Raw genomic sequence first — 27,653 nt, 5'->3', positions numbered from 1 at the left:
ATGCACACCTGAGTGGAACAACTCACCGATGTCTGGGTGTCTGTCTGTCTGTCTGTCTCTCTCTTACGATCTTTTGTGGAAGAAAAGTGGGAAAAAATGACTAAGTAACAGCCCAACTCCACAGCGGGAGCTAGGCAACCATTTCCCATTTTAGCTCAGAAAAGGTCAGAGAAATTAGAGCGTGGAGAATCGAGGGTGGCCATAGAAAATGCACTTCCAGTGGGACCAGGAAGGCGCAGCGCAGTGCCCTCGGTGGGAACACAGATCCATTGTCCTGGGGAGATGTCCTGATTGTATTCTGTTCAAAGGCGCAGGGTTAGATCCTATAATCCCCAAATCCACCCCAGGGCCAGAAATCTGTCTCCTGCCGGGGAGGGGTTTCCTTCCCCCCTTCCCTCTCTTATCCCCTCATCTTACAGCGTAAGCTGTGTTATGAATGGCTCACTTTACATGACATCCTTTAAGTGACAGGATATCGAGGAAAAGAATGCACTTCACCCACGGACTTTGCATCCTGGGGAGGGTTCCTCAGCCTTGACCTCTTATAACAGGCACCTCCCACTCAGGATGAGCGATGACTTGGGATAGGGCGAGTCCTTGAATTTTTACCGGAAAGAAAAACACACAACTGAGGGTAAAGGAGGAGAAAAAAAGAACATGTGTTCGCCAGTGGGGAGAGTAGTAGATGCTGGGGTGGCGGGGGCGGGGGGGGGGGGGTGGTGGGGGGGAGCGAGTTGTTCGGTTCTGCTTTGGGTTAGTTGCGGGGCTGCTTTAAAGTGCCAGGCCTGGCTTATGTACAAGTTACATCTTGGCCTCCAGCAGGCCTGCTGCAGGGGAGACTTCTTGTTGCAATTACCCTCCGTGCACAACCAAGTCATAAAACGCAGGATGTTTCTCATGCAAACGGCGCCCCCACAGCCAGCCAGCTTTGGAAATCGGTGTTCCTGTCAACGGCTGCTGCCAGCGGAGTGAGCGATCTGCTTTGAGGCAGAAAGCTCCCCCAGAGTGAGCGCCCATGAGCACACACACCCAGACTCCTCGATGCCCAGCGTGGACACCATGCCCGGGCAGCGTGGGGGTGCCGGGGGCAGCATTTCCAAGGAGAGAAACCAAAGAGGGCTAAAACCAAGGAGAGAGAATTCTCAGGAAACTGACTCGGCAGGGCCTTCATATGCAAATATCACATTACAAACTCCTGAGACGGCTCTGGTCTCCCCCTAACCCTCCCCAAGGAAGGTCTCCTTGAGACCCGCCCGAGGAGTCCTTGCCTCCTTTACTTTTCTCCACAGCATTTACCAGGGGGCATGATACACTATGTCTTGTCTTATTTATGTATTCTTTGTCTCTCTCCACCCGAATCTACACGAGGTCTGGAAATGAGGATGTTTTTGTCTGTTTCGTTCCCCACAGTAAGCCAGCGCTTGGCATACGGTGAGTGCAAAGTATTTGTTGAATCCGGCACAGCCTGACTACACAGCCACGGGTCGGGCTGAGATCTCTGAGACCAAGTGTAGAAACAAGGAGACGCTGGGCCCTGCAGAAGTTGGGGAGATGAGAAAAGCCAGCCAGAAAGGCAAAACCAAGGGAACGTGGTGGCCTGGAAACCAAGGAAGTCAAGAGGCCGTGGGAATGACCTCCTGCTAGTTACCAGGCTTCTCTTGAGACAAAACCACCCAGAGTTGACTCAGGATCAGGAAGACTTGCACATTCTGCATCAGCTTGAGTTTCAAGCTGCACTTATGTTTTCTAAACCAATGTTCACGCTCCGAGAAGCCCTCGGAGAAGCTTTATGAACGCCGTGGACATTTCCTGCGGAGAAATGCATCCAGGCAATTGTCAAGACCGCAGGCGGTTGCTGGGGTTTCCCGAGTCAGTGAAGTGTACCCCGGAAGTCAGGTCCACACCCAACCCCGACCTCTGCCCAAAAAGGTCTTCTGATGGCGTGAACCACACTGCCTCACTGTAAACAGTCAGGTGTTACAGGTCTCCTGGCTTCTCCAGGGGTTTCCAAAGGTTAGAAAGGTTAGAAGGAGTTAACTTCCTGGGCCCTCGGGTGGAACAGAAAACGGGAATGAGCTGGTTCAAGCCTGAAAGCAACAGTGAAACGAAGGAGAACTCACCACCACCTCCTGGATGTGGAACATCTCTGCGCCTCCAGGTGACAGTCGATTAGGGAAAGAGATGCTGACAGATGCCCCGGGAAGGGTGCTCGGCCCAGTGTTATAGACCTGCGGGTGAGACGCACACAGCACGTGTTAAAGGAAGTAAGGATCTTCATTTCATGTCATGCAATATACGCTCTGAAATTATGTGAAGGGATACACAGAGGTTCTAGGGTTTGGGATCTAGACGGTCATGACTTAAAGTGAAATATCAAATAATGGGAGGTTTCAATATCCTTGTCTTCTTCCTGCTAAAAAGGATTATTTTTATGTATCTAGACATTTACTCATAGACTATAGAATTCAGACATAATCTAGTTCAGTGATTCTCAAACTTTAGCATATATCAGAGTAACCAGAAGGGCTTGTTAAAACATAGATTGAGGGGAGGGTCATGCTCAGAGTCTCTGACACAGCAGGTTTGGAGTGTGTGTGTGTGTGTGTGTGTGTGTGTGTGTGTGTATGTGTAGTGGCTAAAGGATTTGCATTTCTAACAGGGCTTCCAGGAACCATACTTTGAGAACCACGGATCTGGCCAAACCCCTTTTGTTTTTTCAGTTTGAGATAACTGAGACCCTCAAAGACAAAGCAGGTTGTCCTAACACCAAATGATCTCACCTACAGAAAGGGCTGTTTTGCTACATTGTCCAGCGGATTTGGTTTCTCCATAACTTGCAGGTTATCACTTGCTAATATTGCTCGATGACATCTGTGCGCCTCTTTCCCGTCCCAGCATTTGGTCCTGTAAAACGTTAGCCCTCTCATCCCCACCACCGTCCTCCCTATTTTCTGTCTCCAGCGGCCCATCACCTCCCGAGGAATGAGAGAAAAGGTGGCGGCCACAGAGAGACCCATGAGAAAGGAGGCGGAGCAAAGGGTGAACATGAGACTTAAGGAGAAAATGGGATAGGAAGGAGAAGAAAAAAGATGGGTAGATGTGCAGAGGCAGAAAGTCGATTAGCGGGTTGGGGTATAGGGGAGATGGGGAGTGTGGTAGGCAGCAGAATGCCCACCTAACCCACCAAAGACACCCCTGCCCTAATCTGTGAAATAAAGAGCTTGTCTTGGATTATCCAGGCGGGTGCAGTGTAATCACATGGGTCCTTACAGAGGGAAGAAGGCAACAGAGTCAGGATCTGTGAGATGTGTTGTGAGAAGGACTTGTTAACGTAAAGAAACATTCAAACCTGTAAGGAAATTTTATGAGTTTATTTGAGCCAAACTGTCAATTATTGCTGGGAAGCAGAATCTCAACATACTAGGATAATGCTCCGGAGAATAGCGATTTTTTTGCTTTGTTTTAAACATTCCAGTCAAAAGAGAAGATGTGAGTTACATGGACTCCATTGGTGATCGATGAGGGAGGCGGAAGACAGGAAAGCGGGGAAGCCTCTGGGATTGGATAAAAAGTGAAATGATAGTCACACACTTCTTTTACTTAAGTGGGTGCTGGGTAGTTCACAGTCAACGATTAACTCAGAAACAATGAGGGGATCTGTGGTCTCCGCAGAGCGGAGCCTGTGCTTCGAGGGGTCCGGAAAAAGGAAAGTGACTCTGACTTTCCAACGATATGTTATCGTAGATGCAAAGAGACAATAGACAGGCTCCGTTAAGGTAAAGATGGACCTTTGTCGGGGAAGATACGGGCCTAGGATGTGACTACCCACCATCACTGCTCTTAGGTAAAGTTTTCATTTCAGACCATCCTTTGTGGTGACTTTGAGTCTCTGAGTTTGCAAGACCGCCACGCAGGCCTCCCCTGAGCTAGTCAGGTGAACATGTGGCCCTTTTCGTCCACAGAGTCAACCAGCCCTCGCTGGCCTGGAAGATGAAGGGGACCCCGCGCCAAAGAATGCGGCCGCCTCTCGAAGCTGGAAGAGGTAGGAAAACAGATTCTCCCCTGGAGCCTCCAGAAAGGGAGGCTGACACGGAGATTTCAGCCCGGCGAGACCCATGTGGACTTCTGGGCCGCGGCGCTCTAAGATGAATGTGTGTTGTTTTAGGCCTCTCTGTTTGAGGCCATTAGTTACAGCAGCAACAGGAAACTAATAGAGGGATAAGGAGATTCTTTTTGGGGGGTGGTGACATGTTCTAAAATTAGATTAGGGTGATCGTTGCCCACTTCTGCAAATGTACTAAAAACCACTGACTTGTACACTTTAAATGGATGAACTTGAAGGTATGTGAATGATATCTCAATGAGATGTTATTATTATTATTTATTTTTTAAAAAGATGGGTTAGGAGCAAGAGAAAGGAAGAAGTGACATGTTCTCCACAGCCTGGGGACCAGAGAGAGAATTCAGGGGCTCCAGGCGCCTCTGAAGTTGAGGTCAGAAGGGCAGTGCATGGAGATGGTACACACGACAGAACGTATCAGAATCCGGCTCCAGCCAGCTCCTCCTTAAAAAACCGTGTCTTCATTTTTTTTAAATTTTTTTTTTTTTTTGCAATAGTTGGTTCTGCTTCAAAGAACAGACCAAAAAAAAAAAAAAATGATAGAGCAGATGAGTTGTCATTGCCAACTCTTGATTCAAGAGGAACAAAATTCACCAAGAACAACAACCCTAAGACACAAGAAAAAGGAAGGGGAATATCCAACCACAACTGAAATAACCGATCTGAAGTGAAACTGGAGAGCACAGAAGGGAGAGGAAACCTACTGGCCTGTCTGGGAGATCCCCGATAGAGCCTGCGTTGGGGGAGGAAAGAAGAAACTGGTTTTGATTGGCATTGCTTCACTGAGAGCTTGTATTGCCACATTCATTCATTTTTAACAAATTTTCACATTTCATTCTCTGCAAACGTTCTTGGGCAGCATCTGCATTATTTTCCATCATTTTTTCAGGTAAGGGAATCAATTGACTCTTGATTTAAACACACACACACACACACACACACACACACACACAACACACACACACAACCACACAGAAAAAAAAGCCTATCATTGGTCAACAAATTATCTGTCTCTGTTAAGGCAGCCCGGGTGAAATGTAGGACCCAGTCCTAAGACTAGTCTGCCTGCTTTTCTTCCATCTGCACGTGCAGTGGAGTCTTCAATCAATTGCGCAGCTCCCTGAACAATAGCTTTTAAAAGGCCCAGCAACATCTCTTTATCTAAAAAGTCTTAAAAAAAAAAAAAAAAAGAAAAGAACAAGGTCTTGTGTTCACCTTCAGGAGTGATGCCGCCAGAATAAGGAAAGAGAAGCGATTTGTCCCCACTCCTGACCCCACCCTCCCCCATTACTTCCCCCTCTTGGTCATCAGCACCATCAGCATGGCCGGTGGCCTTCCTGCAGATGGTCACCATAATGACAATTACACCGGAAAATGGGCCGTGAGAGAATGCTCAAGGAAACTGTCGGCTTTGCTAACACAAGAGAACCTCCTGATCAATGACACACGCACCCGCCTCTGACAGTCCCAGCCAGCGCCCTTAATCCTGACGGAATGGCATATTCTTCCTCCGGCAACTGGGAATTGCGGGGTTTATCTAAGGGCATGTCCATCACTCCTCCAGGGGCCCCGGCTCTCTAGCGCGTCTCCTAAATCAGGTCGGATGTCTAGAAACACGAAACTTTAAGCTCCCTGTAAAAATGCCTTCAGGGAAACATGACCTCAGATTTTTTTTTTTTTTAAGAGGACGATAACACTTTTGTATCTTTTGTGTAACTGCTATTCCTTATTGCTTTCTCCTCTACATTCCATGGCCTGTGCCATGTGAACCCTTTAACATTTTTATTTTTTGTTCATCTTCACCCGAAGATATTTTTCCATTGATTTTTAGGGAGAGTGGAAGAGAGGGAAAGACAGAGAGAAACATCGATGCGAGAGAGACAAATCGATTGGTTGCCTCCTGCAGGAGCCCTGACTAGGGCCCGGGCCGGGGAGGAGCCTGCAACCAAGGTACATGCCCTTGACCGGAATCGAACCCGAGACCTTTTGGTCTGCAGGCCGATGCTCTATCCACTGAGCCAAACCGGCCAGGGCGTGAACCCTTTTAAATAATTTTCTTGACTGTGTCTTTTGCTGCAGGACACCTAAGAACTTTAAGAGTAGCTAAGTAATTAAAATGAAAGTGACTTAAGGAAAGTGAAATAACTCCCTCTGGTCTTTATCTTTTTCCTTTCCCCTATCCAATTACAAAAAGCAATGGAGAAAAATAAACGAATTCTGAGCAGCAAGTCGGAAAGAGAGGTCCTGTTCACCGCAATCGCTCTAAGGTCTCAAAAGCAGGTCTGACCCCATCCTTCCTCCCCCATAGATCAGGCCTGGGAGCGACAGCTGGGCCTGGCTGGCCGGGAGGCGCAACCTCTCCGAGCCGGGGCCATGGGCTATCCAGCCTGGCTGCTCAGGTCTCTCGCCTGGGGGGACATTGCAGGGAGAGGAGGACCACTGTTTGTGCGCCCCCACAAATGTTTCACTGCCTCCTTCTCTAGACCCTCATCCTGTCATTATTGACATGATAGATGGACTTGGTCCATCTACGAGTAGCCACAGGTAAATAAAATAAAGTTTATTTGACCACAGGAATGAGTGCCAGACCAGGAAACCACCTTCTCCAGGGGGAAGGACGTAGAGGAGGCGGGGGACAGCTCTGGGCGAGGTGGGGTGTCTGTTCAATGCCTGGTCAGTCCTGGCTTCGGCCCCGCCTCTCCCAGCTCTGGGCCCTGCAGCCTGTCCTCCATGTCCCTGTGTCCGTCAGTGGGGAGGACGGACTGGATGATGCTGAGGCCCCTCTGGCTTTGTATTCAGAGTCTCCCATTGAACAGGGCTGGCCTGAGGATCTGTGCCTTAGAGCAGGTGGGCACCCTGTGGCCTGCAGGCCCGCGCTGGCCTGCCACCTGCCTCCATACAGCCTGCGAGCTAAGAATGGCTTTACATGTTTAAATGGTTGGGGGGGGGGGGGGGGGGAGTATAAAAAAAAAAGAGTAACATTTCATGACATTTGAAAATGACAGAAAATTCAAATTGCAGTGTCCATCACCACGGTTTTGTGTCTGCGTCGCCCGGGGCTGCTTTTGCGCTACAGGAGTTGAATAGTTGCCCCAGAGATGGCATGGCCTGCCCCACCTAAAATACTCGCCCTCTGGCCCTTTCCAGAAAGCCTGCCCACCCCTGGCTTAGAGAAGGAATGCTGTCCCTTGGATGGCCAGTCCACAGCGAGTGGCCCTGAGAACCCAGGGGGAAGGGGACGAGTCAAATCCTCGAGGCTGCCCTGCCCGTAATGGGGAGGCTGATGGAGAACTGAAAGGGTCCTTTGGGGTCATGTGGGCCGGGGTGCTGGCCTGGGCCTCAGCACCAGGAAGCCTCTGGTGGTCACCATGCACCTCTCCTTGCAGGTGTTGAAGAGCAAGGGGGTCTACATAGCAGAGCGCCAGCCAGGGAAGGCAGGAATCCTGTGTGTGCTTACAGAAAACACGTACGCACACACACCACACTCCAGCCCACCAGGCTGGGAACGGGTCTCCTGGACATAGCCTGGCCCTCACGTGCCTGTCGGAGGATGCATCCCAGGGGCCCTCCCGTGGGTCCCCGTGGCACAGCCGGTCTGCAAGGGTGGGTACCTGAAGGGTGACGTTGAGGGGCTGGAAGTGACACAGCAGGTCCTCCAGCTGAATGAAGTTGGCCGCGGCCACAGACTCGCCGTACACAAAGGAGGTTGGAGACATGATTCTGAAAGAGGAAACCACGACATCCATCATCCCAACCCGTGGTCAAGCCGCCCAAGGTCACCCCTGTCCTGAGAACCCAACCATCTGTCTCGGGAACCTGGCTGTCCCCAGTGTCTTCCAGCAATTGCTCTCCTTCCGGACTCGGTACTTCTCTCTCCTGTTCACGGACACAGCCAGACGTATGCTTTCTAAACAGACGTTTCCAACAGTGACTTCTCACCTTAGGTCAAATCAACAAGCTGCATATGTAAATATGTATTGGGATTATATTTCTAAAACTAGAGGCCTGGTGCATGAAATTCATGCACTGGAGGGGGGTGTCCCTCAGCCCGGCCTGTGCCCTCTTGCAGTCTGGGAGCCCTCAGGGGATGTCCAACTGCCGGCTTAGGCCCGTAGGGGGAGTGGGCCTAAGTCGGCAGTCAGACATCCTTAGCGCTGCCACGGAGGCGGGAAAGACTACCGCCACTGCCACTTGGCTCACCAGCCATGAGCCCGGCTTCTGGCTGAGCAGTGCTCCCCCTGTGGGAGCACACTGACTGCCAGGGGGCAGCTCCTGTGTTGAGCAACCGGTCATTCTGCTGTTCGGTCGATTTGCATATCAGCCTTTTATTATATTGGATGATGAGGAAGGCTCTGGTAGCTCTGATTTCAGGTTTTAAAAAAAATGGATTACAAAATTATTCATGTTCTGTTTTTGTCACTGAAAAACTTTCTGTAAAGTGAGAAAGATCATGGCAAGCTTTTGGGAAATAAACATAAGTGAATCACAGATTTGGCATCCTAAATTCCACCCTCTGACAGATTCATTTAAAAATTTAAATTTGTCAAACTATTCAAAATTATTAGAAATTCGGCCTTAAAAGTGGCGTCTGTTCGACGGTCGCATTTTTCTTCAGATTTCTCTCAGGGGCGGTGTGAGACGTGACGGAAGAACGCAAGCTCGGTTTGTAGCATGCTTCCCACGTTGCCCGCATCAACATGTCTGAGATGAGACGAGGCCTACAGTCACTCAAGTTTCCAGACCAATAATGGGTTCTAGATGAGATTCTAGAAGCTGCTCACTTGTCTAAAGACCAACAGTGTAAGATTTGGGGTACCAAGTCCGAATGGACAGCAGTGCATCTATTTGTAACCTAAGTGGATTCCTTTAAAAATGCAGCCAGTCCCAGTATTATCAGATGGCAGGGCTGGTTCCTGTGCCCGCCCAGTTTTGTGTTCCTGGAGAGATCAGAGGTTGGCCAACTTGTTTAACCGATGGCTTCCTCTGAGGCTGTTCACACCTCCCAGCGAGGCCGCCCTGGGCCCGACAGCAGGATCAGACAACAGGATCAAGGGAGCCAGTGTTTTCTCTGTGGTCCCCGGGGACAGGGCTCAGTTCAGGGCACATTCTCACGGTGCCTCTGACGACACAAGCAAATAAACTACATGGTTAAAAACAGAGCCGTGAACAAGGCAAATCTACATGCTAATGAGCAGACATATCCCACCAGTGCCTCAAGTCTGAAGCCCGCGATGAAAAATGCCAGGAGCGCAGGCCTGCCCATGCCCGGGCCCCCGGCAGCGTGCGCTGTGGCGGTGATGGCTCCTTCTGCGATGCGTTCGCGTTTCCACTGCTGGCCACCGGGGCCCAGAGCACTTGAAAACTGGAAAAAGGGAAACTCGGAACCTCCAGAAAGGTCAGCTGGCACTGGGAGCAGGGTTCAGTGGATTCTCATTTGATCCAGACGGATTATGCAAATGCTTTCCCCACCATCCAAGAGGTATGTGCTCTGTTACCCGAAGCCTGAAACAGGAGCTGGGTTCTCACTTTCCCAGCCCTGGGCTTTGGCTGCTAACGGACAGGGCTGTTGTGGGGCCGCGGGCCTGCTTTCCAGCAATGCCAGCAGCACGGATGGCCTGGACGTCCCCCGCCAGGGGGTGAGCCCATCCTGAGGGTCCCCTGCCCACTCCAGACCAGCAGACATTGGGCAGGCTCTGCAGGAGGGGTTAACAGAGACCCAAAGCCAGCGCCACTGCGAGCCAGCCAGGCACTGGGACAGCTCTGGCTGCAGCCTCTGGCTGGCCCCGCAGCCTCTGGCTGGGATGTTAATCCCAGGAATCATGCTGCCTGCTGCCCTGAGGCACTCTGGAGGGGTGGGTGCTGGGATACTTGCCTATAAAGGTGGACAGGACGTTCAAAGAAACGAAGGGCCTTAAACTTGTCGTCAAGCTTCTTGTGTTACCTGCCTGCCAGGTGGGTGGGTGGTGGGGAGAGGGGGAAATGAGGAAGGAGGAGGGCATGAGTCCCTGTCGCTGAGCCTTCACCCTGCATCTCAGAGCTGGGGAGACCGGAGGTGGCAGGGCCACCGACTCCAGGCGACACACGCAAATTCAAGCAAGGCACCGTGTCCCCTGCAGAGCACCTCCGTGTCTGGCCACCCAGGCCTGGGCTACGCACCCCGTGATGGACGTGTCCACTTCGTGCATCAGCGGCACCGTCAGCGTGAGGGTGTTGTCGTGCAGGGACTCGGAGCGCTCTGTGTTGCCGCTGTGGGGGAAGAGCAGAGCGAAGGCGGTCAGCACCAGGTCTCCCGTGCTCCCTATCAGAGCTCAGTCTGCAGCACCAGGTCTCCCGTGCTCCCTATCAGAGCTCAGTCTGCAGCACCAGGTCTCCCGTGCTCCCTATCAGAGCTCAGTCTGCAGCACCAGGTCTCCCGTGCTCCCTATCAGAGCTCAGTCTGCATCCTCCCCCCCGCCAGGGCCGCTCTGCGCCTGATTCACCCTCAGCTCTGTTTCTGGGCCCTGTACGGAGCCCCAGGGGGCACACTATGGTCTCGGTGGTGTTCCCCCTCACAAAGATGTCCTGGGGAGCTGCCCCCCCAGGAAACACCAGTGAAGAGAGACAAGGAAGGGGAGGAAGACAATGAAGGCACGTGACCCCGGAGGTGAGGGCTGTGAGCAACTGGCTCCCTCTGGCTGGGGAACTCCGGGAGGCAGTCTTCCCAGCGCAGGGCATGGGAGCTGGGCCCTCGTCCCGCACGGACTCCTGAGACCTGCTGCTGCTGGGGGCGGGGAGTGGGGCCATTAACTCCCTGGCACCTGCCCTGTGCACACAGGTGAGTGGGCTCCGGGCAGTGGAAGCCTCAGGCAGGTGGCGGGTGCTGGGGCAGGTGAGTGCCGAGGGGTATGGCTGGGCACTGGCGGCCTGAGGACTGCTACGGGTGCCTGTTCCAGGACCAGCGGACCAGCAAGGTTAGGGCCCCGCAGCCAGGAAGGGATGGGCCGGGCTTCACAGCCGTTTCCCCCCTGGAGGCGGCGCCCTTCTTCCATGGACAGGCAAGCCCAGGAGAGGGGCCCCGACCCACCCCGTCACCATCAGTGGTTGGGGGCTCCCGCTGTGGACTTGAGGCCACAGTGTGTCCATAAACAGGCATCCCCTTTGGGACTGGGATTCTTGTGAGGTCATCCTGGAAGGGCAAAGGCAAGGGAGCAGCAGCTGCTACGCCAGGGACTCCCCACCTGGGACAGGTAAGGCGCAGAGAGGCTAGGTAACGTGCCCCGGGGACCCACAGCAAAGCAGGGCTTTTCCTCTGGGAGTCCCTTGCCTGATACTAGGGTTGGGGGCTTGCGGGGAGAAACGGGAAGAAGGAAGAGGAGAAAAAGACGTGAGAAGACCTGGTTCCCCTTTACTATTTAATTAAACCTCTAATAGGAATCGTGATTATTATTCCGGGGAAGGGACCGCCTTGGTGAAAGGCATGGCTGTTGGGTGCATGTCGCTGGAGCCGGCATTTAAGGTTGTTTCTATCACATGGTGTGACTATGGGGCTCGGGCAGCGAGCCAAGTTCACCCTCCAGGATGGATATGAGTCTCCCAGACCCGCTGAGGCTCTCGCACTTCTCCCATCACACCGTTCCCGCCCCCCTACACCCCCCATCCCCCCACTGCCTTCCTCTCCCACCCAGCAAGTGCTGAATGCAACACTTCTTAAATGGCGCTCACATCCCCTCTCGCCCTCTCGCCCTCTCTCCTATTGTTCTGAAACAATGGCGCTCCACGACCCTGACCCCAGACTCCTCATCTGTCTTCCGTCTATGGGGCGACACCCATCGCTCAGAGGGCAACCACCACCGTTTGCAAAAGCAGCAGGTGCCTCACTCCCTTGCCCTTCCTTCCCGGGGGCAATGAAAGCCAGAGGATCACTGCTATGGGCAGACCAGACAGGAGGCCCGCACGCACGGATCGGGTGGCAACCCCCGGCCTGCCCCTCCTCCCCCAGCATCCTGCCAGGTCAGCGGAATCAGTTCCTGCTGGAAGCGCTGCCCCTTGCCCTGCCATGTGTCCAGCCACCTGTGGCCGCTGGCAGCTCAGGCCCAGCAGTGTCGCCTGTCATCAGGGGACTGCTCCGGGCGGAGCAGAGTTGAAAAGTTGAGATAAAGAGGCCAGACATCAAAAGGCTTCCCGTCATCCTGCAAGCGTGCGACTGGGGATGTCTGTTCACTGGCCGGCAAAGCGCGGCGGCTGAGAGGGGAGCTCTTGAGAAGCTGTCTACTCTCAACATTGTGTCCTCCTGAATCCACACGTGGGCAAGAGGCCTTCAAAGGCTGGTGACGGGAAGAAGGCGGGATCCTAGCTTTCAAGATAAGGAGCTTTAAGGAGCTTTCCCTCACGGCAGGAAGTGGGGGGCTGTGGGTGCCCTCGGGGGCAGTCAGACCAGATTGGCACCAAAGTCTGGGAATGTTCTGCTGCGCATGTAACAGATAATACAGCTTCCCTAACACTGGTGACTCAAAGAATTAGGAGATCTGATCTTTACTAGTTAAGCTACCGATGCTCGGGGGTCTCCCCATGCTACACAGAAGGAGGTGTTCTTGCATTTAGGAAGTTATCAGCGCTGCATTTGGTAAACAGTAGCTTAATACTTGGTAAATATTTGCTTGATAGAGTGACAATGCGCCCCAGAGGGCAGACTCAGCAGCAGAAGCGGAAGGTATCTCTGGCCGCCTAGGGGCTGAGGTTGAGCTGGGTTTTCCCTTTTCCAAAGGGTAAGAGTCAGCTTTGAACACCTGCAGAGCCCCATGAGCGCTCACAGCACCTGTGAACCTAGGCCTGGCCTGTCCCACAAGCCCTGCTGTGAGCCTGGAGGGCTCAGAAGCGGCCCAGGAGAAGGGGAGAGGGCCAGAAAGAGCAAGAGGGCGCCCCCAAGGCAAGTTTCCCTCCACACTGTTGTTACGGATTTGTGAACTTGCTTGGAGACTTGAAGTGACTGCAGGACTTTGCATCACCCAAGAGTGACCTGAGAATGCATAGGACCCTCCTAGATGTCCTCCAAGGACAGGGAGAGATGGGGTAGCTGTGCAAGCAGAACTAGACAAGCACCCCCCTCCCTCACCACCCCCCCGAGATCGGGTTCCACCAGCGCTTTGGGGCTTTATCACGCATAAACATTTCCTCCTCCTCCTCAGCATCCTGGGCATCCTGGGCATCCTGGCAGCATGGCCAGAACTCCGTCTTTTCTGGTTCCAGCAGCACTTGCCTTTGGAAAACAAAGCTGAAACCCCTCTTACCTCTGAGCAGTAATGATGAAGCTGAGAACTTCTTCTTCTCCAGACAGATGGCTTGTATCGAAGATCACACTGAATTCATACTAGAAGAAAGAGACATGGCATCAGCAGGCATCCCACATTAAACGGTTAGCTACAACCGTCCCCGCTTATGACCCCTGGAAACTCAAGCTTTATTTGTATGCACATGTATTTTATTAATGTTTTTATTTATTTTAGAGAGAGAGAAACATCAATGTAAGAGAGAAACAGCGATCGGTTGCTTCCCATACCCACCCCAACCAGGGGTTGAACCCACAACCTGGGTACGTGCCCTGACCCGGAATTGAACCAGTGACCTTTCAGTACACTGGGCAATGCTCAACCGACTGAGCCACACTGGCCAGGGTTGTATGCATATCTTTTTGATTGTCGGTCCTGAGACACAGCTTTAACAGTAAAAACCACCCTGCCAAGAGGCACACGGTCCTTTTCCACAACTGAGGTTCTCTTTAGGAAGTGATATGTTTGTCTCTTAAACCAGGACTTTCTAAACTTCACTCACACACCATGTTCCAAATTTTTGGCCACCTCTGCATACTGTATCCCCTGTGATATTTGCTTAATATTTTTATTGCCTCACTCACTTTGTCTGAAGACTATTTTAAAAGGAAAATGTATACCACTATCACAGATGGGAATCCAAGATCACTTGCCATAAAAAGAAGGTAGTCATCAAATAGGTGTAATGAAAACAAAGCCATGCTGACTTTCGTTGCCTGCTGAAGGCTCTGAGCCTCAGGTCTGCTCTCTTTTGGTAAGAGGGAGATAAACAAGTGACAGTGAGGTGCTAAAGGTATGTCACACTATTGTAGACCTTATCCTGGATGTGGTCAGAATTGAAAAAGCGTTGTAAAGGTAATAACTTTCTCTCTGTAAGAATCCATGTTGTTTAGTGCTGTGTCCATATGTCACCTAAAATCACCTCAGGTACCTCCAGTGGTGAGCATCCTGTCATTTGGGGAACACTGCCCTAAGCACATGTTTTTCACTACACACACACACACACACACACACACACACACACATTACACACACATACACACACACACACACGTATATATCAGGCATGTGTAGGAATGTGGGAGGAACCCTTGGATTGGAGTTAGAGAACCAGGCTCTATCACAAACTGACCATGTGATCTCACCAAGACACTTAACCTATTTGCATTTCAATAAAAAGAAGTGGACAAAATGATTCTTAAATTCCTTTAAGCTCTGAGAGTCTATGACTTATTTAGTACCTAATGGTTAGGTTCCTTGATGACTAATTCTAGGCTCTAGTCTAATGTTGGAAGATTGGAATCTACTGAACTGAACGCTGCCTGAAAGGACTGGACCTTGGACCGTCACACTGGACCATCATCTACAGTGGCCACTGAACATCCCTATCTAGACAGACATTTCTATTGCTGTGGGGCTGGTCAGCTTACAGGGGTCAGGACAGGAAGCGAAGCTGGACGACACAAAGGAAGGAAAGTCAAGGGTCTCGTCCCAGCAAAGAGTCAGAACTGGCAGAAGATGTGAACACACTGGACACCAAGGTGAGGTGAGAAGCAAAAGATCTGGGCAAGAAGCCAAAATCAGAGACGGAGGCCTGGGAGAACAGAAGGTCAGAGACACAGCTAACCAGAGTAAGCCGGCCGGGCAGTCATGATGCTCGGCAGGTGGTATGGAGCCCAATGACCCACAGGGTCTGGGGGACCAGGAAGGGCAAGCCAGGCTGTAGACAGAGGGAGCCCATGTCCCTGCCTCGTCACTTCTTGAGCTTTTTCCAGGGAATTTCCCCCCGATCCCCGACTCTACGTTTATCCTTGCTATAGGTCTTAACCTCTATATGTGGGAGTTTGGCAGCGCATCCCCGCGTAGGGAAAAAAAGTCAATATTCCAACATTCATACTTCTGCTGGCTCCATATTTTGAAAATTAATGAATTTTGACAACATTTAATGCCCCAGATTTTAATATCCCCTTGTTTTCATTTTCATGATGACCTTTATGGCAAGTGATCTTGGGTCTACTTGTGCCTGGGATATAAATTCTCCTTTACAAATTATCTTTAGATTAAAACTAGTAAGGCACGCCTTAGGTTTGATTTGGGATGTAGACTGAATTTCATAATAAAATGGCAACAGTGAAAAACCTTTCCATTGTCTATTTGCTATTGCTCAATAGATTTCCATTAAATTGGTGTGTGATGTGTCACATACATTACTATCAGACGTTGGACCATTATATTGATTTCCACGGTTCAGGGTACTCCTTCCTCATCCAATTTGGAGTCTAACAGAACTTGGCCTCTATTCTGCCAGCTACTAGTAATCCCTTTTCTAAGGCCAGCCACCTTGAGGTTTCCCTCCTCCTGAGATGCATGTGGGCAGCTGAGAACGAGAACCAGAAAAAGGCTCAGCAATCGTGGATGTTAAGAGCCACAGACTTTTAGAGCAGGTTCTTCCAATGAGGCTGATGGGTTCAATGGTTTTTAAGAAACGAGCAAATCTTCTTTCTCACTAGAACATTTCCAAAATTGGTTTATTGAACAGCTACCATGCATTGGGGCCAGAAAGACTTAGGAATTAAAATGATTTGATTCTATGACATAGGCAGGAGAGAAGGATCAAGCTCTCATTTATTCTGGGGGTGGGGTGGGGGGGAGGTAGACAAAGGAAGATGACCTTTTCTTCAAATCATAGCAGAAAAAATAGCTTCCATTTCGTAAGGCAGGCCTGGTCTTTCAGACTCTAGTTTTGTCTCCAAAAATTGCATCTTCTACGTACGCCTCTCTGCATCTCCTTATAAGGATGGCACCTGTGAGAATGCCCCGTGAATGTCTGAATATGCTGTGCCCTGGTATTGCTTGAGCTTAGAAAATGCGGCTCCTTATAAATATCTAAATGGCTGTCATTTCTTTTACTTAAAAAAATCGAAGTTCAATACAATTATTTATGCTTTAAGCATTTGAAGAAGTCTCTTAAGAAAACTGTGAGTGCCCAGGGGGGTCAGGACTGTAGGTCACTACAGACCGCCCACATCGTCTCCTATGTTGCCTCTGGGACTCAAAGTGGCGTGCAATGTCCCAGAAAAAAAATCATTTCAAGGAGGCCAACCAGATGCTGCCTGCCAAATTGCTCAGACCATGCTGTGTCTCTCACATTTGGGGCATGTCATGAGGGTCAAAGAGAAAGACCACGTGACCATGGCCCCTCTGGAGTAGACTGCCATGGACAAGAGGGTTACCATACCCCAGCTCCTGCAGGAGGAAACCTCGGGGGAGGCAGCTGGCGGAGTCAGGGGCTGGTGGGAGGGTCTGGCGGCTGCTCCCAAGGAAGTGCCCCACTCCACCCCTTACCTTCGACTTGGACCTCATGAAAGGGAATCCCACGCTGCATTTGAGGAAGTCCGATTCCAGCAGTTCACAGGAAATGCCCATTTCCTCCTGAAAGAGAGAAAAACACCAACAGATGGGCCGGCTGCCCAAGACAGATGTGGACATGGCCTCGGGGAGGCAGATGGAGACCTCGGCAGACACGGTACGTCTTTAGTTCCCAGACAACAGCCACTGTTGGCTGTGGGGGGACGAGGAGCCTCTGACCAGCACGAGTCCCAGGCCTCCTCTGGTGCCCACCCTTCGGCTGGTTCCCTGGGAAGACAGGTGCAGGGGACAGAACCACTCTCCACTAACATGTGGGCTCGGAACCCCCGTGCTCTCCTGGGACACAGGATGGGGCCACATGTGAGCTGGACACCTCCTACGGTTTGGATGACAAGGCAGCCCCTTTGTCTTTCTGGCCCCTTTCTCCTAAGCCCACGCCCTAATCCCGCCTTCCAAGACCTTGCTAGTGTAGGAAAGTCAAACTCTAAGAAAATGACACCCACGAAAACACAGGGATTCTTTCTACAGCCCAGAGAAGTGAGGAGGGCTGAACAGCTCCCCTACAAGCATCCCTGGGGGGTCAAGGGCAAGGACAGGTTAGCCCAACCCCCATGGACTCTTCATGTGGTGGCCCGAGAACCAGGGGAGGGGCACAGGGAGCCGCGTTTTCCCGCCGGAACACATGGTTTACAGCCAAGGTCAGAGGACAGCCAGGAGACTTGTCATACCCTCCCTGGCCCCGGCTTCTTCAGGTCACTGCAGCCAATCAGGACTTCCAAGGGGAGTTGGTACGTTTGCAGACTTTGGAGAAGGGGAGGCACAAGGTGGAGCGAGCCCCTGCTGAGGGTCTAGAAGTTCTAAGACACTGAAGTTCAATGGGACCATGGGACCTCCCCAAGGTCATTCTAAAACCTGTCTCCTTCCCTGTTCCACACAATAGAAGACAAAAGGAACCAATCCCTGTGGGTCCAGCTCTGAAATGCTGCCCGTGCTTCCGGCTCCAATTTCCCAGACCCCACACCTCAGCTCAGACCAGCTGTGCCAGTCCTTCAGACAAGTACAACGAAAATTTCCTATTGTGTCCAATCAGGGGGGAAAAAGGGGAGCACTTACTGTAATATGCCTATTCAGTTATAGATTATAAACATATATACTACCACACTTACATACCAGGAACATTATCAAACACACAAAAAGTACCAATGCTAAAAGATAACCAATCCATGGACTTAGAAGTCAAGATAGCAACTGGGGAGGCAGTGAGTGGAGGCGGCTGCCTGGGTGCTGGGAATATCCTGGGGTGCGATCATTGTGAAATTCCATGAGCTGGGCACTTAATGATTTGTGTAATTTGGTCTGTTTGTTAAACAGCAATAAAACTTGACTCAAAAAAAAAATAGCAACAAAACAAAAATCCCTCCAAAATACAATGAAATGAAAAATAGGAGACATAGAAATAGCAAAGGCAACTCTATCCCTTGAGCATCCAATCTTGGAGGTGACCGATATTGGGGATTATATGTTTTCTACTGGCTCTCAGGGACCTTGGCTAGTGTTTCTCCCTCGGACTCGGGACTCCGTGCGTTGGAATCCGTTGGGGAGCATCTTAAAAAACACAGATTCCCAGGCGGCATCCCAGTCGTCTCTGAGTGGACAACTGAGTCGATTCCGAGACTGTGGGGCCTGGGAAAAGCACGCTCCATGAGCGCTAAAGGATAACGTGGGTGAGCCTGCCCGCAGTGCTTGGGAGCCACTGCCACGAGCTTTCCTTTCTTTGGCCCATCCTACCGGAGGGGCCTTCTTAAAACATGCCTCTCTCCACTGCAAACAGGATGGAGCTTAAAACCCATCTGGACCCATATTTCCTGTCACTGTCCCTCCGCCCCACGGAGCACGTACATTGCTATTCTACAAACACCCTGACCCAGTACCATTTCCACATCTCTGTGTAGGTGGTTTCTCAGCCCTACCCCAAGGTTTCCTTCACCTACCTTGGCCCCCAAACGCTAGGGGTGGTGAGTTCACATACAGAACATGGTTACGGTGCAGGGTTCAGGATGGGCCCTGAGCATCCCTGGGCAGCTGAGTCATCCCATCAGCTACCAGGATGGTGACAGATGTCAGTCCCTGAACTTGAAGAGCTCAGGGACTAGAAGGGGACGTCCTCCCAGCAGAGAAGCAGACATTCACACGGCAGTGCGAGGGGCTGCCCTTGGAACCTAGGGGACGTGTGTGGGCCATTCCCGTAAGGAAAACCAGAGGATAATTTCTCAAATGTTGTCTCAAGACCTGCATATCCCAAGGACGGGTCCTACTGGTTCCCTGTGGGTGGCCTCTGGTCACCATCCTCTTCCTCCTACTCCTCACCCCAGAAGCAAATGCCCACAACTGGCCCAACGAAAAGCTCCTCTAACTTCTAGCTCATTGGCTTGTGGGCCTCAGAGGCAGCAAGCCCAGCCCAGGGTGACCTTCGCTCTCGCTTTCCCTGGGACAGTCCTGGTTCATGTCTGTCATCTGGGTGTAATTACTCTCAAGAGCGTCCCGGCATAAATATAAATTACGTGATGACTCAACCCCTCCAAACTCCTTTTGTAGCTCAAGCACTCGCTGGAAATGCCTTTCACACCAGGAGAGAGGTTTCCAATGTAAGTCGAAGGCCTGTCTGCTCTTGACCATGTGCTGCCCCGAAGACCCCTTCAGTGTGCGCATGTGTGTGAAGGAGGGACGGTGCCTTCAGAGATTTGCGCTGGAACTTGACGGGACCTCCGGTTGCTTAGCTTTGCCTGAGACGGCTCTGGATTAGTCAAGAGCTGCTGAATGACCTCACGCCTGCTAATTCCAAAATACGAGAACGTAACATTTAAACCAGCATCGACTGTACTAGTCCGAGTCTCTCTTCCTCGCAGTCTAATGGAAATTACAAAATCCTGGATGGATCTTGGTGGCGATAAGCAGAGAGAGCGAGAAGCAAAGACATCTCTAGGAATGAGCGCGCTCAGCGGCTGGCTTGTGCTCCTGGATGATGCTCCGGACTGGATGCCAGGGAGCACCCTCCTGCCACCTGTCAGCGCCAGTCCAGCTTCCTGTGGCTACTGGAGCCGCCCCGACCAAAAGGCTCTTCCATTCTAAGCCCTGCTCTCTGCTCTCAGACTACAGTTCTGGCTGGGAGGTATGACACCCTCCCCCACACCATTCTGCAGCCTAACGACCGACGAGGTGCAAAAGGCCGCCCTCTGCCTCCAGGTGGGACCAGCTGTGTCGTGCAACTCATGATCCAGAGTTTCGCCGGAACTGGCCAGGCAGACTCCGGCCGAGCGCACAGACCCCTTTGCCTCCTTCCTCCGCCCCATCCTGTGCCCCTCATTCCTCTTCTCCCAAGAGCATTTCCCCCAATAAATCACCGGCACAGGAATCCCCATCTCAGGTTCCGCCTCTGATGAATCTGACCTCAGAGAATACTCGTTACAGACGCGGCTTGGGAATGAGAGCCACTGGAATGCATTGGGCATCTGCTACCAGGTGGGGAGAGGCGACAGAAGGGGAGACTCACCTGCTAAGATCGCTCGTTTAAATCCATCCTAGCCAAGAGGAAACTTTCTTAATTATCCATCAGGGGAGCTCTTAGCCTCCAAGAAGTCTCTGCACCCCCTTTGTCTGGTTCAGATCAGGCCCAGGTATAACCTTAAATACCAGGGTCAGGAAGGAGCCACGTACCCCGCTGATAGTCAGGCGGGCACACTGTAGGCACAGAAACCCAGAGAAGCTTTAAAAAAAATGAGTTCTGGGAGAAGTGACGGAACTCAGCTGTCCCCTGCTTTAGGCGACATCCGTGGACAGTGTTCCTTTGGGGGCTGCGTCTTACCTCTGCCAGGCAACTGGTGCCCACCAGGAGGTATATGGGGGTGATCCAGGGACCAGGCTTCTCCTTGGCTCTGGTTCCTGCCATGTCCCTGGAGAACCTGACTTTAGCACTGTTGCAAAACTCTGGATTATCAGCTCTCGGCTCTCGGGAATGCGGGCCAAGTGAACGAGCTGTCTCTCCTCTGACCCTGCCTGCCAGCCAGTGTAGACATCTGATCACCCAACTCACATACAGGGCAAATGTACCACAGCATAAGACGGCACCCTCGCTGAAGAAGACCCAGGCATCCACGAACTCCATGAACGTCGTGTTGGAAAACTGCTCCCACCTCCGAGACCATTGATAAACCTGCATCTGGCAGCGACGGGTCAGTTACCTGCTGGAGAAACCACCAAGTCCCCCGGATGATAACTCACGAAGCTGCTTCAGAAGATGAGGATTTAAATGAAAGTATCCAGGGAGCCCTTGGGCAAACCATACCATTGTAAAGAAGGCCTTTTTGTGACGGCGCTTAAAAAAAGGCAAACGATAAAGCCAAGAAAACGTTACTTTATGACATAGGAGGGATGCTCACCTCCAAACGCTGCCCATCCAGCACGCAACGCCTTCTTTCGTTTCAGAAACGGGTGCACCGGCATTTTAAAGCTGCTAATAAAGCAAGGGAGCGCTTGCCTGGGGTCGAGGATACCCTTGACAGTTATAATCACACTGTTACGAAAGCTGTTAAATGGAGGATAATATAAACTTATCTTCATAATTTTTAGTTTCATTTTTCAAGGAAAGTTCCAATCAAAACTTTAAAAAACTTTTACTATGCAATTTTGGACCCTATTTCGCCCCAGTTCTGCTTTTCTTTGGCGAACAAGGACATCCAATGCTGTACAACGCTAACAGGGTTTCTCCCTGGAGATCATAAGTGATTCAATTAAAAAAATATATACATATATATTTCCAGTTTTTAACCCACACACGTTACACTCAGGATTAGGAAACCACCAACTAACATTATTTATATTTACTTAAATATGTTTTTATTGATTTCAGAGAAGAAGGGAGAGGGAAAGAGATAGAAACATCAATGATGAGAGAGAATCATTGATCAGCTGCCTTCTGCACGCCCCTCACTGGGGAGGGAGCCCGCAACCCAGGCACGTGCCCCCGAACCATGACCTCCTGGTTCATTGGTCGACACTCAACCACTGAGTCACGCCGGCTGGGCCCAATGAACATTTTTAGGACATAATGACGGAAAGCTTGCTTTGGGCACCTCTGTGTTCTCAGCACCTGGCATGGATCTGGTCCCTGAGGAGACCCCGAGTTTGCATGGATTACATGATCGGGCCTTGGCTCATCAGGGATTCAGACGAAGGGGCTGCAGGAAGCAGCTCATTGGCTGGTCTGCCTGGCATGGCAGCTGCTTGCCTTGGCAAGCCCCTCTCTTTTCCAGACATACCTCGGCTGTCCTGGCCCCAGGAGCGCAGCCAGCGGGGCCGAGCTCCAGCCCTGTGTGCAGCGTGCGGTGGTTGGCAGGAAGGACCAGATCATGAGGCTGGAGGGCCTCTGTGGCTCTCGGGCTCCCGCCTCCCGATCACACAGCATTTGGTTTCACGGTGGAGCGGGGCTTTATCTGACCACCAACACACTGCTCTTAGGGGAGCAGCAAAGTCTGCTGCTGGGCTTATGCTCAGCGCCAGGGCGCGTCTGAAATTTGATTTCCCGCTTTCCACTTCCCACACGTGTTTGTCAAACTGAAGATGACCCCGATGGCCCCATGTCTGTCTGCCAGGATGGCAGTCTGGTGCTCCTCTAAGACCCGTCCCAGGTGGCCCCTGGGAGCTGGTAAGAGATGCCTCCATGTTAAGTCAGTTAACAGAGAATTCAGCTGAGTTTTGGTGGCATTGTATGCCAGGTTTCCATAATCGACGGAGGAGTCAGAGGTAAGCAGGGGTTCCCAATACCTTGGCCCAATGAGTGAACTCCTAGGAGAAACTTCATTGGCCCGACTCAGTGGTGAGTCAGCCCGAGACTCACCAGAATAAACAGTCGTGCGCTCAGAGGGGAGGCCTCTGGGACAAGGCCCACGGAGTCCTACCCGGGAGGAAAGGCACATGAGCTCGCAGCATGGAATTTTGGCATTAGTGTCGCAACTTTTTAAAAAAAAAATGTTTGTTTTTTTTTAAAAAAATTGATTTTAGAGATATAGAAAGGGGGAGAGGGAGAGGGAGAGGGAGAAGGGGGAGAGAGAGAGAGAGAGAGAGAGAGAGAGAGAGAGAGAGAGAAACATTGATGTGAGAGAAACATCGATCGGTTGCCTGCTGTACGTGCCCCTACTCAGAAGGAAAGCAGAACTCAAAGAAGTTGCATCGCTTGCCGGGGGTTTCCTATCTGGCACTCGAAGTGTGGGCCAGAGGGGTTGTGGGGTGAGGAACACCAAACAAGGAACAACCAGGTCCCCTGGAACCCGCAGAAGTGAGGCGGACCAGGTGGGTAGCACAGACCCCATGAACCCGGAGCACACAGTGACTCTAGCACAGACGCCAAGGATGGCTGGTGGCCCGGCAAGGCTGGGCAGCGGTTCCAGACCTTCTGCCGGTTAGGCGCTGGCAAATGCACAGCCCGGGAACCAGAGGTGATGATCCAGCCGCGTGGGGATTTGGAGGAGCCGGGCAGAGAGAGTGCTACGGAGCAGGTGCTTTTTCTACAGTCTGTCAAAACCCCCATTTGGAGGCAAAGGCCCAGACTCTCCTGGGTTTGTTCTTTCCAAGCTTGAAAAAGCGAAGGGTGAAAATGAGCGTTGGGGAGAGAGAAACCACACAGTTGTTAACACAAACTTCCCTCCAAAGCCAAGCATTAGAAGCGAGAGAGTGCACTTTAGTTATTTAATTTTTTAAAATCTATATTGTTGGAAGTATTACATATGTCGCCCTTTCTCCCCTATGGACCTCTTCTAGCCCCGCCCCCCCCCCCCCCCCCCCCCGCCCCAGGCCTTCACTACCCTATTGTCTGTGTCCATGGGTTATGCGTATATGCACACAAGTTCTTGGGTGGATCTCTTCCCACCCAGCCCCCCCGCCCCCCACCTTCCCGCTGAGGTCCGAAAGTCTGTTCCCTGCTTCTATGCCTCTGAGAGAGTGCACTTTAAACCACAGGCCGGGGGGCGGCGGGGGGGGGGGGAGAGAGTTTAGGGGGGCACTGGAGATCAAGGGTCTGATCCAAGTGGGGACAGGGGACTTGTCCCAAACAGTCCTCTTGCCTCTTAGAAAAAAGTACTTTGAAAGCTTGAAAATAATCTCATACTTTAAAAACCAATATGAAGTAGGAACGACTTGAATCAACCGTCTTATCCCTGTACCACGCCTCTACCTGGTGCATTTCCTCAACCCTGCTTAGAGCGCGTCTTTCCATTTTCCCGAAGTGAAATAAACCAGATAGAAACACTTTCCCAAGTGCTGGTGTGCGCCCCCTTCGGGACCACAGGAATGTGAACTTGGGAATGGACACCAACAAATAAATAAAAATAAACCATCCAGCCCGAACCGAAGAGCTCAAAGGGAAGAGGCCTTCCTTCTAAGGCCCGAGAAGCGGCTCTTCACCCGGGAAGCTCTGCCTCCTGTTCCATGGAGGCAATGAGCTTATTATTAGATTTAAAAAGAAGGCTTCTCTTCTAAGAGAATACATTCCCCGGAGCCTGCAAACTCTTGATCCACAAACTAAGAGTCCAAAGTTGAATTCCATCCCATGAATCCAATTATTCCGGTTTTCCATCACGCTTTTCCTTTGCCCTACAGGCTGGACTGAAGGGAATAAGGCGGGGACCTCTCCTGAAATGACTGGAAAGAATGCACCGTCAGGGCATAAGGACACTTTACCAGTGGTGTTTGGACGCAAAGGCTGCGTGGGAGGCAAGTGTCTGAGGGGCCGGTCGGTATGCAAGTCTTGGCCAGGAATCTCGATACTAGAAGCGTACTCCCAGTGGAGGCCCACCCCATGTCCAAACCCACGCAGCCCCTGCCCACGCATAACCCACTGGTGAACGGTCTTGCTGCCGTTGTCACTGAAGCTCGGTCCTTGGACCCGTAGCATCAGCACCACCTGGGAGCATGCCTCGACGCAGATGCTCAGAGCCACCTGCTGAATCAGAACCTGAGCTTTAACAGGAGCTCCCGGGAAGCCCTGTGAAATGACTGCTCAAAAAACGCTGCTGCTCTCCATTGCCGAGCCCACCCACACAGGTAACCTGGCGTCAACCATGGAGACCACCGCCTTCATGCCCTCCGCCCTTCAGGAAACTATGTCCCCTGCCGATGCCCCCTGAGGGCTAGTGTCTATGTGAGGGCAGACTTTTCTGGAGGTGAGGACCCGCCCATTCACGTGATCCTTCTCTGGGCAGACAGACTCTGGGACGGGGATTGGGGTGCACGCCGTTTGTCTGGAAGGTGACCTCGGGGTCCTCCCTGAGGGAGTGGGGAAGTGCACCGCTAACCGGGGAGAAAGGTGGGCACGGCCCTTCAATGCCCGCCTCTCCTTGGCCGAGAGGTATCCGGGGGACAGCGACTATCTGGTGCTTCCAATTCCCTCGGTGCCCGAATGCAGCCAAGCACTTAAGAAAGGCCGGGCAGAGACGCCGGCAGGCCTCCGCCTAGAGGAGCGGCCACAGGTGGTCGCCAGGGAGGGTGGAGGGAGCTCAGGGCATCGACAGCAGCCTCCCCATCCTCTCCCCTCTGCACAAGCAGTCGGGTGGCAAAGCTGTGGACTGAGAACGGAGGTTGGAGGCAGCTACCGATGGACCCCCAGCCCCCACCCCGGCTGCAGAGGAGGACCCCTCTCCCGGGTGCGGCACGCCTGGAGCGCGTCTCCGCTGCGCACGCCGTGGACTCCGGTGCCCATCTCGGCGGGTGGCTGCTTCCACTCTCTTCTCTCCGGTTGGCACACCCACATCTCAGGACTCTCCTTAAAGAACCCATGTCCTCTTTTAGGAGAGCCCCGCCCTCCCGCCCTCCTCTCTCTCTCTCTCCTTGCTGCCACTTCCTCCCACCCAGACCAGCGCCAAGACGGCCTCTGGTGAGAGCCCAGCTCGCAGCTGTCCCGCACGCTGTGCTACAGGCTGCCCAGGTGACTCTCCCCACACCAGGCAAGTCCTCACGTGCTGTCATCCACTTAAAGCGAAACAACGTAAAACAAAACCTGTTGTAACATAGGCTAATTGATATAAACAAGAGTTCAGTTCCTAAACTCTCATCAACGAGATGACGAAACGTTGAGTGAGATGACGTGATTGGAGGATCTGTTGTCCTTTGTTCATTTTTGCCCCAAAGCCTTGAAGGTTATGAACAACGAAGACCCTTCACAGACTCCGATGAGCACTCCCACGCCCCGGGAGCCAGGGATGCCTTGCACAGCTTTGCAGGCTGCTCCCTGCAGGAGGCCTGGCTGAGGGGGAGAAGGGGCTGAAACCAATCCAGCCCTGGCAGCTCTCGCCAAGCCCGGCACCTGGCAAGAGGCTCCGGACCACCAGAGGGGGCCCTTCGCTCCAATTTGTATAACGGTGCTCGGAAGACTACGGTGGCTCTGCGGGAAGTTCTGTTAAAAAGACCCAGATGGAAGCCCCACGGTGGACCCACTGAATCAAAGCACACGGCCCGGGCCAGCATTTGCTGAAAGCTCCCTGGGTGGTTCCCGAGTTAGGAACCCTTCAAGGTTAGGCTGCGTTAACATCCTGACTCAAGGAGCACATCGCGTGCTCCGTCCTCCGTCCTCAGGGCAGGAGCTGGGCCAGGAAAGGTGGCTGTTGCATCACCTGAGGCAGGTGTTCTGCACCAGCCTTTGATGCACGGGTCCCACAGGGCTAGGACAGTCACGGCCGTTTTGGAGACTAAGAGACGGAGCCCGGCTGGTGTGGCTCAGAGGTTGAGTGTTGACCTATGAACCAAGAGGTCACGGTTCATTTGCCGGTCAGGGCACATGCCTGGATGGGAGGCTCAATCCCCAGTGGAGTGGGGGCGTACAGGAGGCAGCTGATCAATTGATGTTTCTTTTTTAAAAAAAAACATATTTTTATTGATTTCAGAGAGGAAGGGAGAGGGAGAGAGAGATGGAAACATCAATGATGAGAGAGGATCATTGATTGGCTGCCTCCTGCATGGCCCATACTGGGGATCGAGCCCACAATCCAGGCATGTGCCCTTGACCGGAATTGAACCTGGGACCCTTCAGTCCACAGGCCAATGCTCTATCCACTGAGCCAAACCAGCTAGGGCTCATCATTGATGTTTTCTCTCTCTCTCCCTCTCCTTTCCTCTCTGAAATCAATAAAATATATATTTAAAAAAAAGAAGAGATTAAGACCCAGAGGGTACAAGCAGTGCCTTCCTGGGGTCCTAACTCTGGTGAGGACAGAATACCTGTCACCATGCCTCTCCCGGCCTTTGAGTCGCCGACTGGAGCCCGCAGACTGTGCCTGCCCACCATGCCCGGGGCAGGGACAGAGAGGTGGACCCCGGGGAGCAGGGCCAGCTCCAGCGCGGGCGCCCCTCCTGCTGCCGTGGAGGAAGCGCATCCATCCATTCGGCAAGTGTTTCTTATTTTGCCTCAAAATGGGAAACAGCTTCCATGGAATACGTCTTATGTACGAGACACGTATGTTTTCTGTTACGCAGTACATTCCTTTGTTCCTTCCCTCGGTTAATAATTATTTATTGAGCAGCCTCGATGGGCCACATGCCTTTCTCGAGAGTCCCTGCTGTCTCCAAGGGTGTGTCCCAGCCTGGGAGGGGGAGGACCGGGCTGCGTGAAGCAGGACTCCTGTACGCACACTCCTGTGTGATGAGTGTGCGGGCGAGGCGCACGAAGGGTTGGAACCCACGTCCCTTTACAAGAGAGGCCTCGCTTCCCACTGGCCTCCCGACTGTGAGTTATTTCACAACCCCTGAGCATCACTAATGTGTCACCTTTCTTTTTCATTGGTTAAAAAAAAATCACCAAGTTCTTTAAATGATGA

General features: G+C 52.1%; 1 protein-coding gene across 1 annotated transcript in view; it reads right to left on the bottom strand.

Annotated features, from left to right (window-relative positions):
* The window catches only part of ITGA9 (integrin subunit alpha 9), a 266,088-nt gene that overhangs the window by 44,235 nt on the left and 194,200 nt on the right, over positions 1 to 27,653 (bottom strand). Inside the window, exons 19-23 of the mRNA XM_008154962.3 lie at positions 16,771 to 16,857; positions 13,387 to 13,466; positions 10,277 to 10,366; positions 7,732 to 7,840; positions 2,121 to 2,228 (exon numbers count right to left, since the gene is read on the bottom strand). Of these exons, the coding sequence (XP_008153184.3) occupies positions 2,121 to 2,228; positions 7,732 to 7,840; positions 10,277 to 10,366; positions 13,387 to 13,466; positions 16,771 to 16,857 (474 nt within the window). The remainder of the gene's footprint in view (positions 1 to 2,120; positions 2,229 to 7,731; positions 7,841 to 10,276; positions 10,367 to 13,386; positions 13,467 to 16,770; positions 16,858 to 27,653) is intronic.

This window comes from Eptesicus fuscus, chromosome 18 (assembly GCF_027574615.1).
Source record: "Eptesicus fuscus isolate TK198812 chromosome 18, DD_ASM_mEF_20220401, whole genome shotgun sequence".
NCBI lineage: Eukaryota > Metazoa > Chordata > Mammalia > Chiroptera > Vespertilionidae > Eptesicus > Eptesicus fuscus.
Note: the sequence above shows the minus strand (reverse complement) of the source record. Positions and strands in the feature narration are given on the sequence as shown.